The 20,801-nt window shown below is 33.2% G+C and overlaps 2 protein-coding genes across 4 annotated transcripts; one reads left to right on the forward strand and one right to left on the reverse strand.

The window, feature by feature from the left end:
• Positions 1-2,009: 2,009 nt before the first annotated feature.
• Positions 2,010-4,902, forward strand: LOC142611068 (uncharacterized). The gene is made up of 5 exons (XM_075783095.1): positions 2,010-2,194; positions 3,256-3,298; positions 3,392-3,483; positions 3,565-3,666; positions 4,448-4,902. The coding sequence occupies exons 1-5, from the start codon at positions 2,120-2,122 to the stop codon at positions 4,502-4,504; spliced, it is 369 nt and encodes a 122-aa protein (XP_075639210.1). The 5' UTR covers positions 2,010-2,119; the 3' UTR covers positions 4,505-4,902.
• A 996-nt stretch (positions 4,903-5,898) lies between these two features.
• Positions 5,899-12,837, reverse strand: LOC142609537 (uncharacterized). 3 transcript variants are annotated; one of them, XM_075781140.1, is made up of 13 exons: positions 12,682-12,837; positions 11,485-11,540; positions 11,276-11,344; positions 10,845-11,179; positions 10,083-10,280; positions 9,752-9,958; positions 9,439-9,654; positions 9,141-9,347; positions 8,679-9,026; positions 8,356-8,568; positions 8,070-8,246; positions 7,578-7,775; positions 5,899-7,293 (listed from the first exon to the last, which is right to left on the reverse strand). In XM_075781140.1, exons 2-13 carry the CDS (start codon positions 11,519-11,521, stop codon positions 6,268-6,270), a joined length of 3,231 nt encoding a protein of 1,076 aa, XP_075637255.1. In that variant the 5' UTR covers positions 11,522-11,540; positions 12,682-12,837; the 3' UTR covers positions 5,899-6,267. The 3 variants fall into 3 exon arrangements, with proteins under 3 accessions (XP_075637255.1, XP_075637256.1, XP_075637254.1); XM_075781141.1 differs by having other exon boundaries at positions 12,589-12,835; XM_075781139.1 differs by lacking the exon at positions 12,682-12,837 and having other exon boundaries at positions 11,485-11,673.
• Positions 12,838-20,801: the final 7,964 nt, after the last annotated feature.

The raw sequence follows: 20,801 nt of genomic DNA on the forward strand, positions 1-20,801 counted from the left end.
CATTATCAGAGAATGCATGGAGAACAAAAGAAAGGAAGACCATTTCTTAATTTTTTTTAAAGAAAAATTTATTAAGAACAACCCATATACAACAAGTAGCTTAAGCTGAAAATCGCAGAAACAAAACCCTCTTGACAGCAAACAAAACTAGAACAGGCTACACCTATACAAAAAACACTTGACGAGAATCAAAGATAGACATATGAACTTTCATAAGCACATACAGAAGGAATGAAGGACACATCCAATACAGAGGTCTTAACTCCTAAATGCTGATAATGTCCACAAATCTAAGGGTCATTGGAAAGTTGAGGATTGATGAAAATGGGGAAGTCAATTCGACGTTGGAAACAACAAAAATTGTCATTTGACCCTTTTTTTTAAGGGAAAAAAAGTCATTTGACCTTAGAGTCATTGAATGTGATATGAGACTTCTTATTTTTTATTTTTTTTGGGTTTAAACGTTTTATCTTACCTTTTTAGACATATGACTTCTCTTATTTGAATTCCAACACCTCTACATGAGAGTTAGATAAAAAAAATCAAGAGTTGAAATAAAGAATTAGGACATAATCTTTATCTCACTTTTAAACATTATGATTCTAAGCTCAAGATAATTTTTTTCTTAAACAAGTATCGTTGCAAGTGCAAAGTGTGTGTGATAAGGCTAGTGAAACAACAAGGAGGTTTAATTATAACACTCGTATACTTTCGGGTTTAATTTATTATTTGTGAAACTATATGATTTAATTGAAACCACATTTATCTATCTATACTACTATTTAAGTACTTGACATTTTTTTATGTTCCAAAATACCCTTACAACCTACATTTAAGTAGGGGCAAAATTTGGTAATAATGCTCTTTAACTCCCACGTAAAATTATCTACAAAAAAGGACCACACTCCTAGCATCTATAAAACAGGACCACACTCTTAGTACACTCACGTTGGTTTTCAAAACTGAAGGATAACGTGACAAAAATACATTTTTAACTTCCACATTCAATATTGTCTACAAAATAGAACCACTTTTCTGCTGGTTTTCAAAATTTAAGGATAACTTGGTAAAAGTACATCTTAATTTTTTTTAATATTTATTTATTTTTTTCAAATTTTGGAGTAGACCCATTAACTCCTTAACTGAAGTTGTCATTCACCTTTTTGTTTTTGTTTTTTGTTTTTTGTTTTTTTTTTAATCTCACGTTTTAGGGTATTGGATATATACAAAAATTAAAACAAATATTATCCATATTTTCCTATGTTTATCACTACTTTTTGGATAACTGTCTTTCTTTCCTTCTTTTTTATTTATTTGTATTTTTTTTTTCCAGTTTTCAAAGTAAAATGTTTGAATAATTATCATTTGTTTTTCTAGTTTTCAAAGTAAAACTGGTCATCTTTATTACTCCATGGTATACACTTCCAAGTTTGCAGTTTGCCTCCTTTAATAAAATAGTCCATCTCCCTTCGTCTCTGAATGCTGCAATTGAAAAGATGGGATGGATCATGCGATTAGATGTAAGAATGTTTTATGCAGTTTTATGGTAGTACTTACATTTACTTCCATTCCTACAACTTTATAAAGTTTTATGCTTGAAAACTATCCAATATTGTCATATGATCTTATGTTTTGATTCAATGTGGTTCATGGGAATGTTTGCTTGATTTGGTAAGTTATAGCTTTGGTGTAATTGGGTCTTACATTATTATTTTTTGTCTTTTTTTTTTTTTTTTTATTTGGTCGATCAGTGTTTAATATATATATATTTGAGATAATTTCAATCTATGGAATCTGTTATTGATAATAGTTTTTTATTGTTAGAACAAGAAACCAATTAGCTTTTGGTGATAATATTTTCTCTAATTGTTTCACTTTGCAAGAGTTTTTTTTTTTTTTTGTTAATTACATAAAAACAACCCAAAGGGCCAAAACCCATATGGGCCATTGCCAAGCCCAGGAAGCCCTAGCTAGAAAAAGGTAATCACATTACACCTTTTCTCTCCTCTAAAACCCGAGCACCACGCCAACGCAGTTGACGGTTGAAGAAGCCGTTCTGAAAAACTGAGACCTCCCCCCCCCCCAAAAAAAAAAAAAAACCCAAAATAGAATAAGAAAAATGGGGGAATCTGAGAATCGAAGCCACCTGGAAAAGACCTTGGAGCCCTTTTACCAAAGAGCTTCTGAATCTGAGGTTGGTTTCTTCTATTTTCATATATAAATAAATAAATAAATATATATATATTATAATTTTTTTTTATGAATTCCAATGATTTTTTCTTTCTCTATGTCTAAAGATATTTTTGATAAGTCACTATTTCTGATTATATGTTTCATAATTCTGGGCTTTTTTTACTGTTTCATGGTATGGGTTTTTTTAAAAAAAATTTTACAACCTTTATGTCTTTGTGTATGCTTCTTCATTTATATACACACATCGATGTATGCATTTATGTGTGTGTTTATACATGTACATATGATTAAAGCATGTTTGAGTAGTTTGGAATTAAACTTGCAATTGGTTGGACTCAAATTTGGGCATTGTATATATTCTCTGTCTTCTTATGTTTTTGTTTTTGAAATTATTAAAAAAAAAAAAAAAAAGTTTGTTTTTATGACGTTGTTTGTCATAGATGTTGTATGTGGTGAGAGATGAAATGCTTGGGTTTTTGATGGCCACTTAAAGCCTCATTACAAGACTACAAAAAAGTTGTCTTCTTTTCATTTAGAATTGCTTGCAAGTTGAAAATCACATTGGTTGGGCATAAATTTTTTATGCCCACAAGAGCAATTTGATTTCCATAAGAGCAGGAGGGGGGGGGGGGGGGGAGTAATGTCATTGGTTAAAGAACTGGCGACCGTGTGTATAACTTTCCCATTCAAAGGGTTTGGCTTGGCTCCAGTTCTCACTGGAGGCGACACTAGCTAGCACGACATGTATCCTAAAATGGTCACATGTTTGCCCAATATCCCATCCAGTGGGGAAGATCACTGGATGGAAGTTTTTCCCTTAAAAAAAAACATGCTTGTCAGGAGCCTGCTGTGTCCCAAATGTGTTCCCATTCAACCCAATTTGAAAATTAATTGTATAAAAAAATGATTTCATGTGGCTTTTTTTTTGCTCTTTATATCTTTTAGATGCAATTCATTTAGTAAAAAAGTATTTATGTTTCTAATGTAAATAATATAGGTTTTTTTTTCCCCTTTCCAATTTACACTGGAATTTTGCTAACTAGTTGGTTTTTATATTAATAGGATCGCTTGTCCAAACTAGAAGCTGCCCTTACAAATAAGAAGGGTAGGTCCCAAGGCACTTTACTGAACCGATGAAATTTCCAAGCTACAAAATTTGGTCCTAACTATTTTTATCTATGTGTCTATACTTGTTCAGCTGCTAAAAATGAGGAACATTTGAAATTGATAAGTGAACTTCAGTCAAAGCTTGAGGAGGCTAATGCAGAGCTGGTTTCAGAACGAGCAAAGGTTCTACCAATTTCTATTGTGTTCTCTTCAAATCTGGATAGTATGGAAGAGAGCTAAAATATTTTTACGTGTGACTTGCAGGCGCAAAAGCTTGCTGAGGAAAATGCAAAACTCCAATATCGTATAACCCATCTTGTTAAGGCAGCAAAGGGGGCTGATCTCAAGTTGGAGCAAATGGAGCAAGTGAGTTTTAGTAATTTCTCAACCTCCTTTCACACTATTAATGGATAATTATTAAAAGATATACATTGTCTATAGGTGTATTAAAGTTATTGGAAACTTACAACGTGTTTTTGGCTGGTAGTTTCTGAAAAATGGATTGCTTGGGACTGTTTTTCTCTGTGCATTTTTGGATGTAATGTTCTTGTCTGTGTTCGTTATTTGGAGTAGACAGATAGGTTTCAAAACCTAATAACCTTTTTGGTTACAAAGGAGACATTTCTACTTTTTTTTTTCCCTCCTCTTTGAAGTAGCTTTCAGAGCATAGAGAAGAGTGGTTTAACAGAAGATGAGTGACATTACACACAAAAAATTGATGTTGTTGTGTTAATAAAACCAAAGTATAATAAAAATCAATTTCCAAAGAAAACTTACCTCGCTTGCAAGGTGTTTTATTTTTTTTTAATAATAAGAAACAAAGCTAGGTTTTTGTTTGTAAGATTTGAAGTTATAAACTCATAAAGGTGATATATAGGTGCCCATATTCCTTGAAGGTTGAAGGTCGAAGGGTAAAGGCTTTTGGAATTTATATTCAACTTTCAAGGGCAAGAAATTGTGTTGACTTTTTTGGGGGGTTTGTTTTCAACTTTATTACTGTATCATTAATCCTATTGGCAATTGCAATGAGGAATGGATTGTATCTCAAATTTTAGTCTATTTTAAACCCTTTATGCAGTTAGGTGGCTTGTTTTAATGAATGATATGTGAAATAATTGATTTGGTGCGTGTAATTTCTTTTGTTTAGGTATTGGCAGGGAAGCTGGATGCCTTGAAGTTGGAAGATTCTAAGATTTTGAGCTGAGAGAGACAAATTGATGGTACTTCTATGAGTAGATTGTGAGCTGAAAGGACAACTTGTGGTACATTATGTTTTAGAATGTTAATATGATGCCCCCTTCATCATTTAATGGTTTTCTTGATATAGAAGTGGTCTAATATGCATCTCTGCGGGTTACCGTCTATAAAATATGGTGATTGTGATCTTACACAACATACATAGATTTGCCAATGTACTTGCAACTGCCTTAGAGGAATGTTCTCTAATTTTGGATTATGGTGCCCCTTTCTCTGGGGTTCGGTAAAGCTGAACACAGGGTCAATTTCTTGTACTTGCTCATTGTCTCCCATCTCAAAGAACTTGCTCTTGTCCAGACTGAAAAGTGTTTGCAAAAATAGTGAACTTTTTTTTTTATGGCTCTATTCTATTACCTTATATGTATAAAATAAATGCAAGAAATTATTGTGTTTTACTAATATCTAAATAGAAAACTCCAAATCAATTAAGAGTTTCAGACCCTTTGTTAATAGTGTATCAGTGTATGACTGTATGGGGATTTGGGGCTGTGCTTAAGTGGGTTAAGATCATGGAATACTTACAAGTTACAGGACGACAACTCGTTTGAAAAATTTTGGTTCTCTAAAAGAATTTAATTTTCAAGTTCCCAAATCATCAGAAACCTTTAAAAAAAAATTGTTTTGCAAGTGATTACTTTATTTTTGAAAACCTTAACTGGAACTTCGTATTAACAAAATACAACCAAAAAAAAAAAACCCCGCAGGAACTCAATTGATTATGAAAAACAAAAACCTTATAAGAATATATATATATATTTGCATGGTTCTGTATGTGGGCGAGTGAGAGAGCGCATGGGAAGTACAATTCGAAACAGTAAGCCTAGCAACATCATAACCAAAGCATTATTAATGCGACGGCAACATGCTTAGCAATTTCAAAGACAACTTGGAAAATACTACAGACTAAACGATATTGAAATTTCAGACCTATGTTCTAAGCGCCTTTTTTTTAAGATAATAATAATAATAATTTGTTTGGCATAATTATATTTCAACTCAACTCCAAGCGTTGGTTGGCCAACATGAAACCATATTTATTTATGAATTTATTGTTTTCTTTACCCCTCTGGCCAGAGAAAGCACATCGTTAATGCTATAGAAACAACTTTTTTCTCAACAAATTTTACAATTACTGGACTAGGATTCACCACTTTTTCCCGGTCACTCAGTAGCCCCATTCAACAATTGTGAAAAAATTGTCACAAACTGCTGAAAAAGGCCTTCTTTTGCCCAACCAGCTAATGATATTTCTCAAACATGGCCAGGATTTTTTGTAAACAAAATGGCATAACCTTCAATGAAATATGATTACAAATAGAACATGTTTTCACTAGCTCATCATGTACCACAAGTTCATAAGCCATAAGATTGATGGCAAATTTGACATCCTGTTACAGTTGGGATATTATCGTTGTCATCAAAGGTATTATCTTTTTTGATAAACATCAAAGGAATATCTTTGTAAGACATGAAACATAATTTCATGAAATCTAAACTAAACTTTAAAAAGAAAATACTATACTATATTTTCTTTACTTCTTTTCCCCCTTCTTTGAGTTCCTACTGTGGATGATGAAGATATACCTCAAGAGTCTTAAATAGAAAAATGGAACCATTCAAACTCCATGGAACATCAGACGATCACAAAGAAGGCACCTATAGAAACATGGAAATGAAGCAGATGACCAATATGTACACCCACTCGTATAATCAGCAACAACCCAGTCTTTCTGCTAACAGTTCAACCAGTACTTGTTTTTTAAGCTTATGATACTTTGTCATATTCTGTTCCTTTGCAATGCGCTTCAGTTCGTTTAGTGACAAATCCATCAAGTTCACTAATTTTGGCGCCCAGGCCTCCATATGGGAGTCATTCGAGGAGCAGGACTTGATGTTCTGAAGACTTTCCTTACTTCCATCATCAGCTGCATTTCCAGGCAAGTTTGAGAGGTCCTTACGAACAATTGAATCTTCAATCTTCAGAGTCATTGGCAAATTTGAAGTTTTCTTTCTTTTCTTCTGTGACCCTGAAATTGAAATTTTGCTGTCATCAGGAGCAACACTAGAGTTTTTGGCTTCACACTGGCCAGGCTGAACTAATCCCTCAATGACCTCATTATGAGACTGATTTAAAATGACAATGTCGGTGCTGACTCCAGATTTTCTTTGGGTCTTGGATTTTGCAGTAGAAAAAATTGATTTAAGTTCAACGGATGAGAAAGCTGGTCCTTCGATCCATGGTTCATCTGACTCAATTTTCCTCTCTTTCTTCAGCTTCAGTGGCTTCAGAGGCAAATTTGAAATTGGTCTCTTTCCATTAGAAGCAACTTCAACCTTCCGATCGTCTTCTGCTTGTGATTTCCTCCCCTCTAACTGTTGCAGCTCGGTTGCTTCTTGCCTCCTTTGATCTGGCATCTCTGAAAGTGAAGTTAAGGAAAAGAGTCCAGTTTCTTTAACTTTCACTCTTAGTGGAGGGATTTTCCTCTTGCATTCTGCCTTTGCAGATGATTCCGAAGCATCAACTTTGTCAGTTGGAGCAATCTTTGATCCTTTGCCACACCCTTTACGTGCAAATTTCAGTGCCAAGTCACTTAGCTTTACTTCTAAATCAGGATTTCCACTTCCTGCTTGTCTGAAAGCGCCTATTTCAGAATCAGAATCATTTTCCCTTCTGTTGAACCCAGTTGCATGTCTAGATGCCTCTGCACTACTCCCTTTAACAATAGCATTTGCAGGCTGCTCAATGGTTTAAAAAGATATTAACAATAAAAATAAATAGCTGTATAAGCAAGTGAAAAGAGTAGAGTTGTGATCTCACAAGTTTCCTCTCTATCTCTCTCTCTTTTCCTTTTTCTTTCTATATCTTTTAATTTGTAAGATTTGATCCTTAAACTTGTCCCAACATTATTCAACCCGTTCTCTACTTGAAACAAGGCCCAAGAGTGTATAATATCTCAGTTTGTATTAACTATATACTAATCAATTGATTCAAATTAAGTGAAGAAAAGAGTTTCTAGTACCTCATCTGTTTTTGGAACATTTCCCTTGCCTTCAGGACTCGAAGATGAATTTAAGGTTTTATTTTGGTCAGCAGCAGTAGAATCATATTGTCTGACTTCTTCATTTTCACTAACATTCAAGTCACTTTTACCAAAGGAGAAACCAGCTGCATCTTGAACAGCATCAGAGCTAGAATCCTTCCCAATAGTTATCGCAGGCTATTCATGTAAGAGGGAAAGACAGGAAAAAAAAAATTAGGATCGACTAAGGACACTTAGTGGTGATAAGGCACTAGGACCACCTAATCTCAGTCTCAGTGTAGTAACCCAATGATTAAAGCTAAAGGTTCGACCAAGTCTTCAACTAGTAAATGGGTGGGGTGGTGTCAAGGAAAGTCTTAGGTCCAGACTTGCTATAAAAAGATGGGAGAGAGAGGGAAGGGGTGTCAGAGAGAGAGAGAGAGAGAGCGGAGGCCCAGGTAAACAAAGAGCACAAGAGAGATGGGGCAATACCTTGACCTTTTCACCATGATCTGTTCTCTTTTCTTCAGGCTTGGATGATGAGCCTAAAATAATATCATCTGCTGTTGGACTGGAATAGTAATCACCCAACATTTTCTTCTTGTTGGAGTGGCCAATTGCATATGGTGAAACATTTTTACTTGAATTTTTCATTACAATTTTTGCAGGCTGACCATTGACAGAAAAAAAGGAGAGAGGGAAGGGGTGTTAGAGAGAGAGAGAGAGATAGAGGAGACATGGGCACAGGTGAACTGAGTATAGAACAAGGGGGCAGTACCTTGACCCTTTCACAATGATGTGTTCTCTTTTTTTCAGGCTTGATTGATGAGCCTAAAATAATATCACCTGCCAAGGGAGTGAAATTGTGTTCTTCAACTTCCTCATTCGCGATTTTCAAATTGGAATTGCTCAACATTTTCTTCTTGTTGGAGTGACCAATTGCATGAGGTGAAACATTTTTCCTTGAATTTTTCACTGCAAGTTCTGCAGGCTGACCATTGACAACAAAGAGAGAGAGAGAGAGAGAGAGAGGGAAGGGGTGAGATAGAGAGAGGACATGGGCACAGGTAAACAAAGAGCACAAGAGAGATGGGGCAATACCTTGACCTTTTCACCATGATCTGTTCTCTTTTCGTCAGGCTTGGATGATGAATCTAAAATGATATCATATACCGTAGGAGTGGAATTGTGTTCTTCCTCACTCATGTTTTTCAAATTGGAATCGCTCAACATTTTCTTCTTGTTGCAGTGGCCAATTGTATGTGACAAAACATTGTTACCCTTGACCTTTTCACCATGATCTGTTCTCTTTTTGGTAGGCTTGGATGATGAGCCTAAAATTATATCATCTGCTGTTGGACCTGAATTGTAATCGCTCTTCTTGTTGGAGTGACCAATTGCATGTGGTGAAAGATTTTTACTTGAATTTTTCATTGCAATTTCCACAGGCTGACCATTGACAACGAAAAGAGAGAGAGGGAAGGGGTGTTAGAGAGAGAGAGTGTGAGGACATGGGCAGAGGTAAACTAGGAGGAGCAGAGCAACATGGGGGCAGTACTTTACCTTTTCACCATGATCTATTCTCTTTTCGTCAGGCTTGGATGATGAACCTAAAATAATATCATATGCCGTAGGAGTGGAATTGTGTTCTTCAACTCCCTCACTCTTGATTTTCAAATTGGAATCACTCAACGTTTCCTTCTTGTTAGACAGGCCGATTGCATGTGGCAAAACATTGTTAATTGATTTTTTTATTGTAATTTCTGCAGGCTGATCATTGACAAAAATGAGAGAGAAGGAAGGGGTGTCAAAGAGAGAGAGCACATTGGCACATGTACAGAGTAGAGAGAGGAGGCAGTACCTTCGTGACCTTTTCCCCATGATCTGTTCTCTGTTTTTCAGGCTTGGATGATGAGCCTAAAATAATATCCCCTACCATAGGAGTGAAATTGTGTTCTTCAACTTCCTCACTCTTGATTTTCAAATTGTAATTGCTCAGCATTTTCTTCTTGTTGGAGTGGTCAATTGCATGTGGCAAAACATCATTACTTGAATTTTTTATTGCTATTTCTGCAGGCTGACAATTGACAAAAAAGAGAGAGAGAGGAAAGGGTGTCAAAGAGGAGAGAGAGGACATAGGTACATGTACAGATAATAGAGAGAGGAGGCAGTACATTCTTAGCCTTTACACCATGATCTGTTCTCTTTTTGTCAGGCTTGGATGATGAACCTAAAATATTATCATCTGCCGTAGGACTGGAATTGTGCTCTTCAACCTCCTTACTTATGATTTTCAGAATGGAATTACCCAACATTTCCATGTCAGAGCGGCCAATTTCATGCAGCAAAACACTTGAATTTTCTATTTCAATCTCTACAGGCTGACCATTAACAACATAAAGAAAGAGAGGGAAGGAGTGTCAAAGAGAGAGAGAGAGAGAAAGAGAGAGAACATATAGGCACAGGTAAACGAAGAGCAGAAGAGAGAGGGGGAAGTGCCTTGACCTTTTCATCATTATCTGTTCTGTTTTTGTCAGCCATGGATGATGAGCCTAAAATTTTCTCATCTGGTGTAGTAGTGGAATTGTGTTCTTCAATCTTCTCACTGGGGATTTTCAAATTGGAGTCGCTCAACATTTCCCTCTTATTGGGTGCAATTGGCAAATCATTTTCACTTGAATTTTTTATTGCAATTTCTGCAGGCTGACCATTGACAACAAAAAGAACTCACAACAAGCACTGATGCCACAATCCAAATAGAAGACTGGTTTGAGAAAATAATCTACATAAAATTTTGGGGGATGGGAGAATCTGCAAATTAGTATCGTCAAATTTGGTTTCAGAGCAAGTTAAAAAGATAAACAAATGAGATGAAAACATTATGTTGCTGCTGACAACCAATAACAATACTTCTGTTTTAGTTTAAATTCTATATTACAGACAATTAGGATACTTAAGATCTGATCACTTCTCTAATATTTAAAGATATTTTGAATAATATTAACAAATATGAACTCCTTACTATACTTTCTTTGCTACCCATCCCTTAATATGATACACAGCCTAAGCAGCCATTCAACAACTCAAACCCAACTGGTATGAACATATACTCCACATTATCTCATTGCACTGCAGTCAACCAATGAGGGACAATATGGTCCCCAATTTTTATGAGCAGTATATTTTCATAAGCAAATTTTCTTGAAGCAAAATAACAGAGCAGGCAGAATATTAAGGAAAACATAATGAGAAATTTTCTACTCAAACCTGCTCATCTTTCTTTTGGAAACAATTTCTGAGTAAAGCCTTCACTATTTCATGTACTTCCTCAGCAGGTCCTGTATGCATTAGCAACTGAACCTCAACATCATTCTCATTGTTATTTTTCAAACTCCTTATTGAAATGTCAAGGTAATTAATCTTTTCTGTCAAAGTATTACAGCATAATTCAGACCATTCTTCATCTTCTCCCCAGGCTAATTCACTTTGAAGGGATACAAGATCTTTTTCAAGTTCATGAATTTCACCATCTGCCTTAGTGATCAAAATCCCCAACACTTGTACACAAGATTTCTCATTCAAAGCATCTTCTTCTATCACATCTACAACCACAGGAAATGATTAGCGTAGATGTAAGCGAAACATGGATTTAACAAGAAAAAACACCAATAAGAATGCAGAGATGAGAAGGAATATACCATATCCATAACCAAAGTAGAAGTCGCGCTGCCATCCAGATTGCATACTATAACTGCTTTCTTGATCAACTGAAAAGTAATCACCAAATTCAACATATATTACAACAAAAATTTACATATTCAATATGATGTTTTACTTCAAGAGTTCAATCTGAAACAATAGTTATACAAAATCAAAAAGTAAACTTGACTGTGGAGGTTTTGTAAACCTGGTTGATATGACGAGCCCCATAGGTCAAAAACCATGATTTTCAAGAACCTTATCCTGAAATGCAAATAATGATAACATTGTGATTCACCCATTAATACAAGAGAGCATATGGATATTTCAAATATTTGAGTGAAATATGGAGGTTTCATATAGGACCTCCATGATTATTTACCAAAATTGGTCTAAGGAACACTAGCTTCTTAATAGTATGGCAAACAATATTTCATACGAAAATTGACCGAAGCTGTTCAACCCAGGATTACAAAAATTTCCACAATCAGGTCAAGAAACTCAGTAGCTTTATAAACAAAATTTATTTCAACCACGTATGTTAGCACACTATTTTAACACCTGAAGACGAATACTTGAACTGTGTATTAAGCAAATATTGATAAAAGACAAACAGCAAATACTCTACCAAAAAATCAGATAAATTAGAGTCCAGGGTAATACAATTAATGGGATTCAGGCAAAAGCTATTTACTTGATGAGAAGAGTAAAGCCCTGAAAAAAAATTTCATAAGAAGAACTTGGCAAAATGGTATTAAAAATTTTGAGCAAAAATTTAAATTAATCTAGCATCCTATACAATTAGAAAATTAACAAGCAAGCAAACTATCTCTTCCTCAACAAAGGAGTAAGAAAAAAATTAGGCAATGTCTAAAGCAAAAATTGATCAAGATCAAATACTTAAGCAATAACCCAAATAAATTAGCTTCAGGGTAATTCAACAAGTGGGAATCACATAAAAAAGTTTGTACTGAAAAAAAATAAGCAATAATAACAACATATTAAGCCATAATACAAATTCAAAATTAACAGAAATCTCCAACAATAACAGCAAATAATTACTTAATTAGTCAATTCTATCATTTTTCTATATAGCTAAAGTGACTTACAAGTATTATTATCAACGAAAAAGCACTCCAAGACCATAAAATTTTCAATCAATTTGAAGCATTTAAAGAAATGAAAGTTCACAAATTAACAAAAATTTTTTTTTTTTTGGGTGTTCAACGTTCAAAATGAATCCTTTGATAGAAAAGTAGATTCTTCTTTTTTTCTCGGGAACCAAACAAAGTCCACAGACTGCAAAATGTACCTTCCTTTTCTTTTCTTTTCCTTTTTTTTGTCGAAAACCAGACACTCACACACACACACACGCACACAGAGAATTATATGATTATATATATACCTCAGGTTTGAGTTTTCTGTGACAGAAACTCCAATTGAGTTTCTAGGGTTTTGGAATCTCGATTTTAGAGAGAGAAAGTGTTATGAGTTTTTTTGTTTTTTTAGAGAGAGAAAAGCTGTAACTGAGAGTGACTGAGTGAGAGACTGAGAGTGACAGAGTGAAAGTGAGAGCTGGGTGGGTATATATAGGAAATTAAATGGCTTGTTGAGGGCAATATGGTCAAATGATTTTTTTTTTGGTAGTGGCGGGTTAACTGGTCTGGAATTTGTTATGTCTGTTTTATGTTTTAAGAATAGTGGAGAAGTTTTGGTGGGCCCTTACCATTAATAGATTAATAAATTCTTTGGATAATTTATATTTTAAATCTCATGATTGATGAGTATATAATAAATTGAACCCCTATGTTTTAATTCATATTCAATTTTAAACCTCATGGAAAGGGTTTTTTTTAAAAAAAAATAAAAAATAAAAAAGGGTTTACTTTGCAATTTGTAATTTGTTATATCTTTTGAATGGTAAGATTTAAAAAGTAATTTGCAATGGATTCTGTTAGATCTTTAATGTACATGACGCAACAACTCTCGACGGTTTCATTTAGTAAAGTTTAATCTAGTTGAACTTTCTACGCTTTTTTAGAATTAAGATTAGGGAGGAAAAAGAAGGTACTAAAGTAAGAAAACTGTCGCATGTAGTTTTAGTTGTGGCGTGTAAGTTTAAGGTTTATCAAGAAAAAGAGAGAGGAAAGAGAAGATGAGTTAAAGCACTTTTATTACATTAGCTTTAAGAATAATGCCGTTGACATTACATGGACTAAATTCAAATACATAATTCCATCAATTTTAATTTTTCTTAGAAAAGAAAAAATTGTTTATACTTCATTAGAAAATATAACTATGTGTTTGAGTTTAATTAAAGAATTGAACGTACATACCTTGGTTTTACTCTACAATTAAGAAATTTATTTAATATATACTTGATGTGACACAAATTGTAACCATTGTCATATGAGTTTGTAAGTATTTCTCAATAAATCTCATAATCACTTCAACATTTTCAAGTAAAAAAAGTAATTAAAGTTTTGTAATAATATTATACTATTTTCTATATATGTATATTTTGATTACAGGATTCATCAAGTGGGGAGGAAAGTTCAATGAAATTACTATGAGCTTTGTTATATTTAGTTTATTTACTTTTAAGTGTACTCCCGAAAATGTTAACATTTTCAGCAAAAAAATAAAACAACATGTTAACAATGGTTAGCCAGTGCATTAAGGCCATTTTAGTTGACAGCTTGTGTATTATTACCAATTTAAGATTGTGTCATATGCAAATTCTTTCTTTTATATTGTTACGTAAGATACATAAATGAAAATGACTGTTCATATTATTCAACTAAAATTAAATGCTTTCATAGGTGCAAATAGCTACCTACAATTGTCACTAGCTAGTTTAAGATTAGATCAATAACTTCTTTCTTCATTTTTGTTTTTTCCCTTTCCTGTTTTATTAGCTAAGATAGTAAGATAGTAACATGGTCCTAACCACTTCAATTTTACAAATATAAATTGTTACTTGGAAGGGAAACCATAGCCCACACGCTAAACTAAACCCATTACAATACATAAATGCAAGCAAAAATCTACATGAAAGGGGCTTAATACTAACAAAATTCAAATCTGTGAAATCATTTCTACACTGTGGTTACCTTAATAATGCACCCTATGAGAACATTTTTCAAAATTAAAACACCATTAATTTTCTTGTCCATATAGATTAGGAAATGAAAAGTCAAAATCCATGATGAACAAGGTACTCTGTATAATGAATTTTCACATTTAAAAATAATGCTTGGTAATCACAGGTAATGCTATATCAAAAGAATTGTACAAAGGAATCTCTTTCTTTTTTCTTTTTTTCTTTTTTTCTTTTCTCTAAATAAAAAAGATATGGAGGCAACCAATTTGTTGATAATCTTTGTAGAACATGATCATAGTAGCAATTAGGTACGTAATTACTTTGGTATTGCCCAACTTGTTTCATCACATATTGACACTCTTGTTTCATCACACACGCGCATGAATGCATGCGCATATATATATATATATATATATATATATATATATATATATATATATATATATATATATATATATATATATAGACACACACACACATTTCCCTCTATTGTCTTTATCCCATATTATATTTAAGTTTTTTTTCTTCATTATCTCCATAATTTACATGGTTAAAATGAAAAAAAAAATTATACTTTCCCAAACATATTTGTAAACATAAATAATGACATGAATATGGTACTCCTGGCTTAAGACTTGTGCGCTTTGATGTACAGAGAAATGGTCACTTTGGTAAGTTTGGTAAAACTTCTTGAAATTGGTTTTTTAGAGGAAAAAAAGTGGTTGTTTTAAAAATTGTTGAATAAAAATGGGCATTTTGAAAATTTTGAGAGCATTTGGTAACATTAAGTAGAAAGTGTGGTTTCAATAGTTTGAGTTCGGTCAACACCTACCAAAACCACTCTTTGAGAAGCAAATTACCAAAAAGGATAAAGTATCTTGTAACGGGTTCTAACTTGTTATCTTTTTCCTTAAGAAAAGTAATAATAATTGTTATTTATTATGGGTCATGCTAACGAATGCTCTTAGGGTATTGGTTAACAATCCAATTCAAGAAAATTTTGACATCATTTTTATGGGAAATGAAAAAAACTGTCAAAACATTAATTGTTTTATTTTCTTTTTCCATAAAAACTTTCTTTAAATGGATTATTAACCAATACTCTAAGAGTAATTCTTAGGTACTCCCGGAGCACGGAGAATGGTGCTCCCTCCTCTCACATTCATAGTGGGGTCCACTCATTAAATTCATGGTGGGGTCCATCATAAATGTGAGAGGAGGGAGTACAATTTCACTATATTCCGGACTACCTAAGAATTTTCCATACTCTAAGAGCATTCATTAGTATTTCCCATTTATTATTAGTATTATTATTGATTTATTTTCAATAATAATAGCTCATTTAATTTTCTCCCGCAATAATGATCTAATTAATAACTACATTTAATGACTTTTAACTCTTTCTGCATTAATGAACACACAATAACTCTCTTTTTTTCTTCTTCTTTCTTATCCACTAACTTCTTCCCATTTTAATTTTATTTTGTTTTCATTTTTATTTTTTTCTTCCCCACACTCCAAACCCTCTCTCTCTCTCTCTCTCTCTCTCTCAACCAACCAAGCCCTCCTTCTCCTCATTATCATTACCCTGGCTCTCATCTCGATCTCATTTGTGGATGGAAGACTCATATTAGGTATCAGAGCTCTTGGCCCTCCAATCTCAAATCAAGTGTGATCCACTTAGATGACAACTTTATCTCTTGCATCGAATCAGAAGTGGAATTAGATGGGCACATCCACATGCGAACCTAGTGATCTATCTCATTTGCCCTAAACTCCTCCATACCAATCAGTACCACACGATAATATTAAACTCAATTTAGGGGCGTATCTATGTAGGTGTTATTGTAAAATGGAGTCTCTCACTACAATTCTCTAAAAGAGAGAGTCGAGGGGTTTGGGAGCAAGAATAGAGAACAAGAATTCAATTTGTGTGCATTTCTTGTTAGTGAAAAGGGTAAAAAGGAGGGTTCAACAAAATGTGAGGGTAATTTAAAAATAACAGCTGAAAAAAACCCAGCTAACAATATTAAAAGTTGCAATGGGACATAAGTATGATTTTGAAATGCAACTTGCAGTGTCCATTAATCAAATGTGCTTATTTCCCCAATAATTGCACTTTCTTTTAGTGATTTATAGGATTTTGAGGAAATACAACCTATGATATTTATCCACAAATGTTAAAATAATTTTTGACTTTTACTATATAACACAAAACAAAAGCTCTCCCGCTCAACCTTTTGAGTTGAAACCGTCCAATTTTCAACTGACCTCCTAATTGAGGTTGGTAGGTTAGTGGCGATTTAGTTGAAACTTTAGTTCTCAAACAAGGTAACCTAAACCCTGCACAATCCTAGTAGCAACTTTGATTAATCCTAGTAGATAGTGAAGAATTAATACTTCAGCCGGTCTACATTGGAGAAGCATAAATACTAAATAGTCCCTCAAGTAAGTTTAGTCATTGATAGCCTCAACCCCATTGAAGCCCTGGTAGTGTCAATTGATAGCCATCATGACAATTGTATACATCTGAGGATTCGAATTCAAGATGTTGACCTCAATCCCAAGGAAGCATTCGAATTCAACCTTAACGGTTATAGGTATCTCACCCTAATCTCATGATAATCCAATCACCTTTATTAACAAGAGTCATGTTCTAATCACCTTTATTATTAAAAGTCATGTGGATTATGCCACTGAACGTATTTAATAATCAATTCTTTAATTCAATACTTTTATCCCTCTAATCATATGATAAATCACAAACCCGCAACACCCTAACTAACAAAAAAAAAAAAAAACAGTGATTTGTATTATTACTATTGTTATTATTATAGAAAAGGAGGACCATACTCCAAGTTCATCCACCTATGAAGCTTTTTATGCCATTCGATCCAAAAATCACTAGTAATTGTATCATGAAGATACTGGAATAATCTTGTAATTTGTTAATGTCATTCTTCTTGTACTTTTGAGCTTAATAAAGAAATAAAATATATTTAACACATTTAAATTAAGACAAATGACAGTATACCATCGAGAGAGGTGGCCTAGCGGTCTTGGTGTGAATGTGGGAGCACTGGGTCCCATATTCGAGTCCCAATGGGTGAGACTGTGGGATTTTTCCTAAAGACAAATGACAGTATTAGGATTTCAACATACTAATCAATGCACGAGAATAAAAATGCTTTACAAATTAACAATACTAGTTGGTGGTGAAGAGTCTCAGTGTGCAATTCATCCAAACATTAGCTTCGGAAGACTTGTAAGAAGATAACACTCAATCAAAGTGGTATCGGTATAGTGCCAGCATAAACTTCTCTGAAACTTATGGCAAAACTCACAAATACCAAAAAAATATAGAAAACATGAGTTCCCATGGGTTTTCTCTCATACCTTTGGAGTGGTGTTGTATGGTCTTTATACAAAGTTAGTTTCTAATCACTTCCATCTTGATTTTCTGCATTTTATAAGAAAACAGAGAGTTAGGAAAGTAAAACAGATAAGAGAAAATGAGAACAAGCTAGAGAGAAAAGCAAGATTGAAGGAAAAATTCCATTCAATTGCATTAATTAGAAACTAAATGTACATGAGGTATATATAAATTATAAGTCTTACTAGCTTCCACTGTCGTATAGCAAGCTCCACTGCTAATCTTCCAATGCTCTGTTTTGATGCTCTGCCTCTCTGCTTGAGCCTACTCTTCAACTTTGTTAACTTGAACTGCTTGCATCTTTCTTCTTCTTTTGTTTTTGATCTTTACAATCAACTATATTTTGACACATTTATAATTATTGAAGTCATGGTATAATGGATGTGATGACAATGATGGAAGCCGGAAGGCATGGATCTCGAGATTCATGCTCATATTTGAAGATGATGGGTTTGTGTAGTGTTGATCATGCCGTTTGGTTTAAAAGATCACTCCTTTCCATTTGGAGGTATCGTTCTTCCATAGTCCATAGTCGTCCTCCCCAAGGTTGGAAGGTTATTGCTGGAGTTTGCCATATGAAAAAGAACGAATGAACGAACTTAGACGAAGAGAATTTCGTAGCTGAACAAAGGTACTTAGATGAACGATTCACATCACTACTAACTAACAATTCAAAACCATAATTAGCCCAACTAAAAAGTGTCTTGTCATCAAATAAGGAACTTGAATTCGAATCTCACTTATACTATAAAAAAAAATTGGTGTCCAGATCTAATCATAAATTACAATCATTATACAGCGAATGCTAGGAGTTTCAAATCCTATATATATATAAAAAAAAAAAAGGCCAAAATGTTGTTCCATTTCATTAAGTTTGCGTGAATATTGGGTTTTTTATTTTGGTCTCTTGACCTTTAAATTTTTTTTTTTTTTTTTTTTTTTGAGTTTCAACCTATGACATTCACTCCTGATGAACGCTCTTTGTCATCAGACCAAGACACTAATTAGTTTTTGGTGTAAGCAAAAATTCAACCTCAGATTTCTTATTCAATCATCAGAGACTTTAGTTGAGTTAACTGAAACCCACCTTGACTTTTAAAAAGTTAATTGTTATCTTAAATTATTCAAACATTATACTTGTTGCCATTTTGTCAATTTTTTCCATTTAGTCTAGTTCGATCTATTCAGCATAATTTGGTCCATTCGGTCCATTTAAGTCAACTTGGTCCAATTTGGTCTATTTGGTCAAATCGGTCAATTTGGTTCATTTCAGATTACTTCGGTCCAATCTATATCTATATATATCTAAAAGCTAAAGCATAGCATTTATTGTTGCTACGCTCCTGTTGAGCCACATTAGGAGCCACATCATCCACAATTTCTAACATTCTCTCTTCTTTTTTTATTAACTCTTTTTTTTTTCTCTTATTAATTTTCCAACTTAATGTTATACTTTCACCAACTTTTTCCCTCCCTTTTATCTTTTCATCTCCCCATTACTATCTATCTTAATATCACTTTTCCCTATCGTTTTATCTTCCTTTATTTTTGGCTTTTTTAACTATAAATTTATAATTCTCAATTTCATTCTATATATAGTTTTTCCACACACATAAGGTTATTTCTCTCTTATTTTTTTTTTCATTTTTTGGAGGATTTATTTTATTATTTTTCTTGTATCTCTACTTTAATTTGTTAAGTTTTTGTATTATTTGAAACTCTACTTTGAGTTGATGTGATTTAGCTATGTTTTTAAGTTGTTATCTTTTTTCTTCTTTTTGATTTCATAGATGTTATCATACTACATTATATATAAAGATAGTATATAAGAATATAATGTTATTTTATTATATAACATAACATGACTTGGATAATTTGGTGTTTATTACAATATTTTTTTTATACTTTTTTTCTTGCTATATTATTTTCTATAAATTTCTTATTATTCTCTCACATTCTCTCTTGAAACGTGGTTACTCTCTCTCTCTCCATTTTTTTTTATTATTCTTTCTTACTATTCTTCTTTATATTGATGAATCATTGTGATTTTTAAAACTCTATTTTCAATTCATATGTTTTGGTGTTGTATTTTTTAGTTTCCCATTACAAGTAGCATATTTTTCTTTCTTATAGTTTTGGTTTGATTTTTGTTTGAGTTAATACTTGATTATTTTGGAAGTAAGAATTTGAATTTATTTCAAAACACAATCTTGGTTATGCTAATAACAGATCTACATTCAGTCCACTTCATCAATTCGGTCCGATTCGGTCTACTTCAGTCCACTTTGGTCAATTTTGATCCAATTCAGTCTACTTCTATTCAATTATATCCATTCGGTCTACTTTAGTCAATTCAGTTCATTCGGTATATTTGGGCCAGTTCGGTCCATTAGGTCTTCTTTTTCAATTCAGTCCAGTGTAGTCAATATGGTCCATTCAGTCCATAAGGAACTTCGATGAACGATTCACATCACTACTAACTAACAATTCAAAACCATAATTGGCTTAACTAAAAAGTGTCTTGTTATCAAATAAGTAACTTGAATTCGAATCTCTCTTATACTTAAAAAAAAAATTTGATGTCCTGATTTAATCATAAATAACAATCATTATACAGCAAATGCTAGGAGTTTCAAATCCTATAAAAAAAAAAAAAAAAAAAAGGCCAAAATGTTGTTCCATTTCATTAAGTTTGCATGAATATTGGGTTTTTTTTTTTTTGGTCTCTTGACCTTTAAAAAGTTTTTTTTTTTTTTTTTTTTTTTTTTTTTTTCAAGTTTCAACCTATGACGTTTACTCTTGTTGAGCGCTCTTTGTCATCAGACCAAGACACCAATCAGTATTTGGTGTAGGCAAAAATTCAACCTTAGATCTCTTATTCAATCATCAGAGACTTTAGTTAACTGGAACCCACCTTGACTTTTAAAAAGTTAATTGTTGTCTTAAATTATTCAAACATTATACTTTTTGCCATTTTATCAATTCTCGT

This window comes from Castanea sativa, chromosome 9 (genome assembly GCF_040712315.1).
Source record: "Castanea sativa cultivar Marrone di Chiusa Pesio chromosome 9, ASM4071231v1".
NCBI lineage: Eukaryota > Viridiplantae > Streptophyta > Magnoliopsida > Fagales > Fagaceae > Castanea > Castanea sativa.

What these genes read in the sequence shown, in the direction of transcription:
- LOC142611068 (XM_075783095.1), top strand. Translation starts at nt 2,120, where the DNA reads ATGGGGGAATCTGAGAATCGAAGCCACCTGGAAAAGACCTTGGAGCCC. An exon ending in TGCCCTTACAAATAAGAAGG is followed by an intron (nt 3,299 to 3,391) that starts GTAGGTCCCAAG and finishes ATACTTGTTCAG; the next exon opens with CTGCTAAAAATGAGGAACAT. An exon ending in AGTTGGAGCAAATGGAGCAA is followed by an intron (nt 3,667 to 4,447) that starts GTGAGTTTTAGT and finishes TCTTTTGTTTAG; the next exon opens with GTATTGGCAGGGAAGCTGGA.
- LOC142609537 (XM_075781139.1), bottom strand. Translation starts at nt 11,635, where the DNA reads ATGAAACCTCCATATTTCACTCAAATATTTGAAATATCCATATGCTCT. An exon ending in ATGGGGAAAAGGTCACGAAG is followed by an intron (nt 9,348 to 9,438) that starts GTACTGCCTCCT and finishes GTCAATGATCAG; the next exon opens with CCTGCAGAAATTACAATAAA. An exon ending in ATGTTCCAAAAACAGATGAG is followed by an intron (nt 7,294 to 7,577) that starts GTACTAGAAACT and finishes ACCATTGAGCAG; the next exon opens with CCTGCAAATGCTATTGTTAA.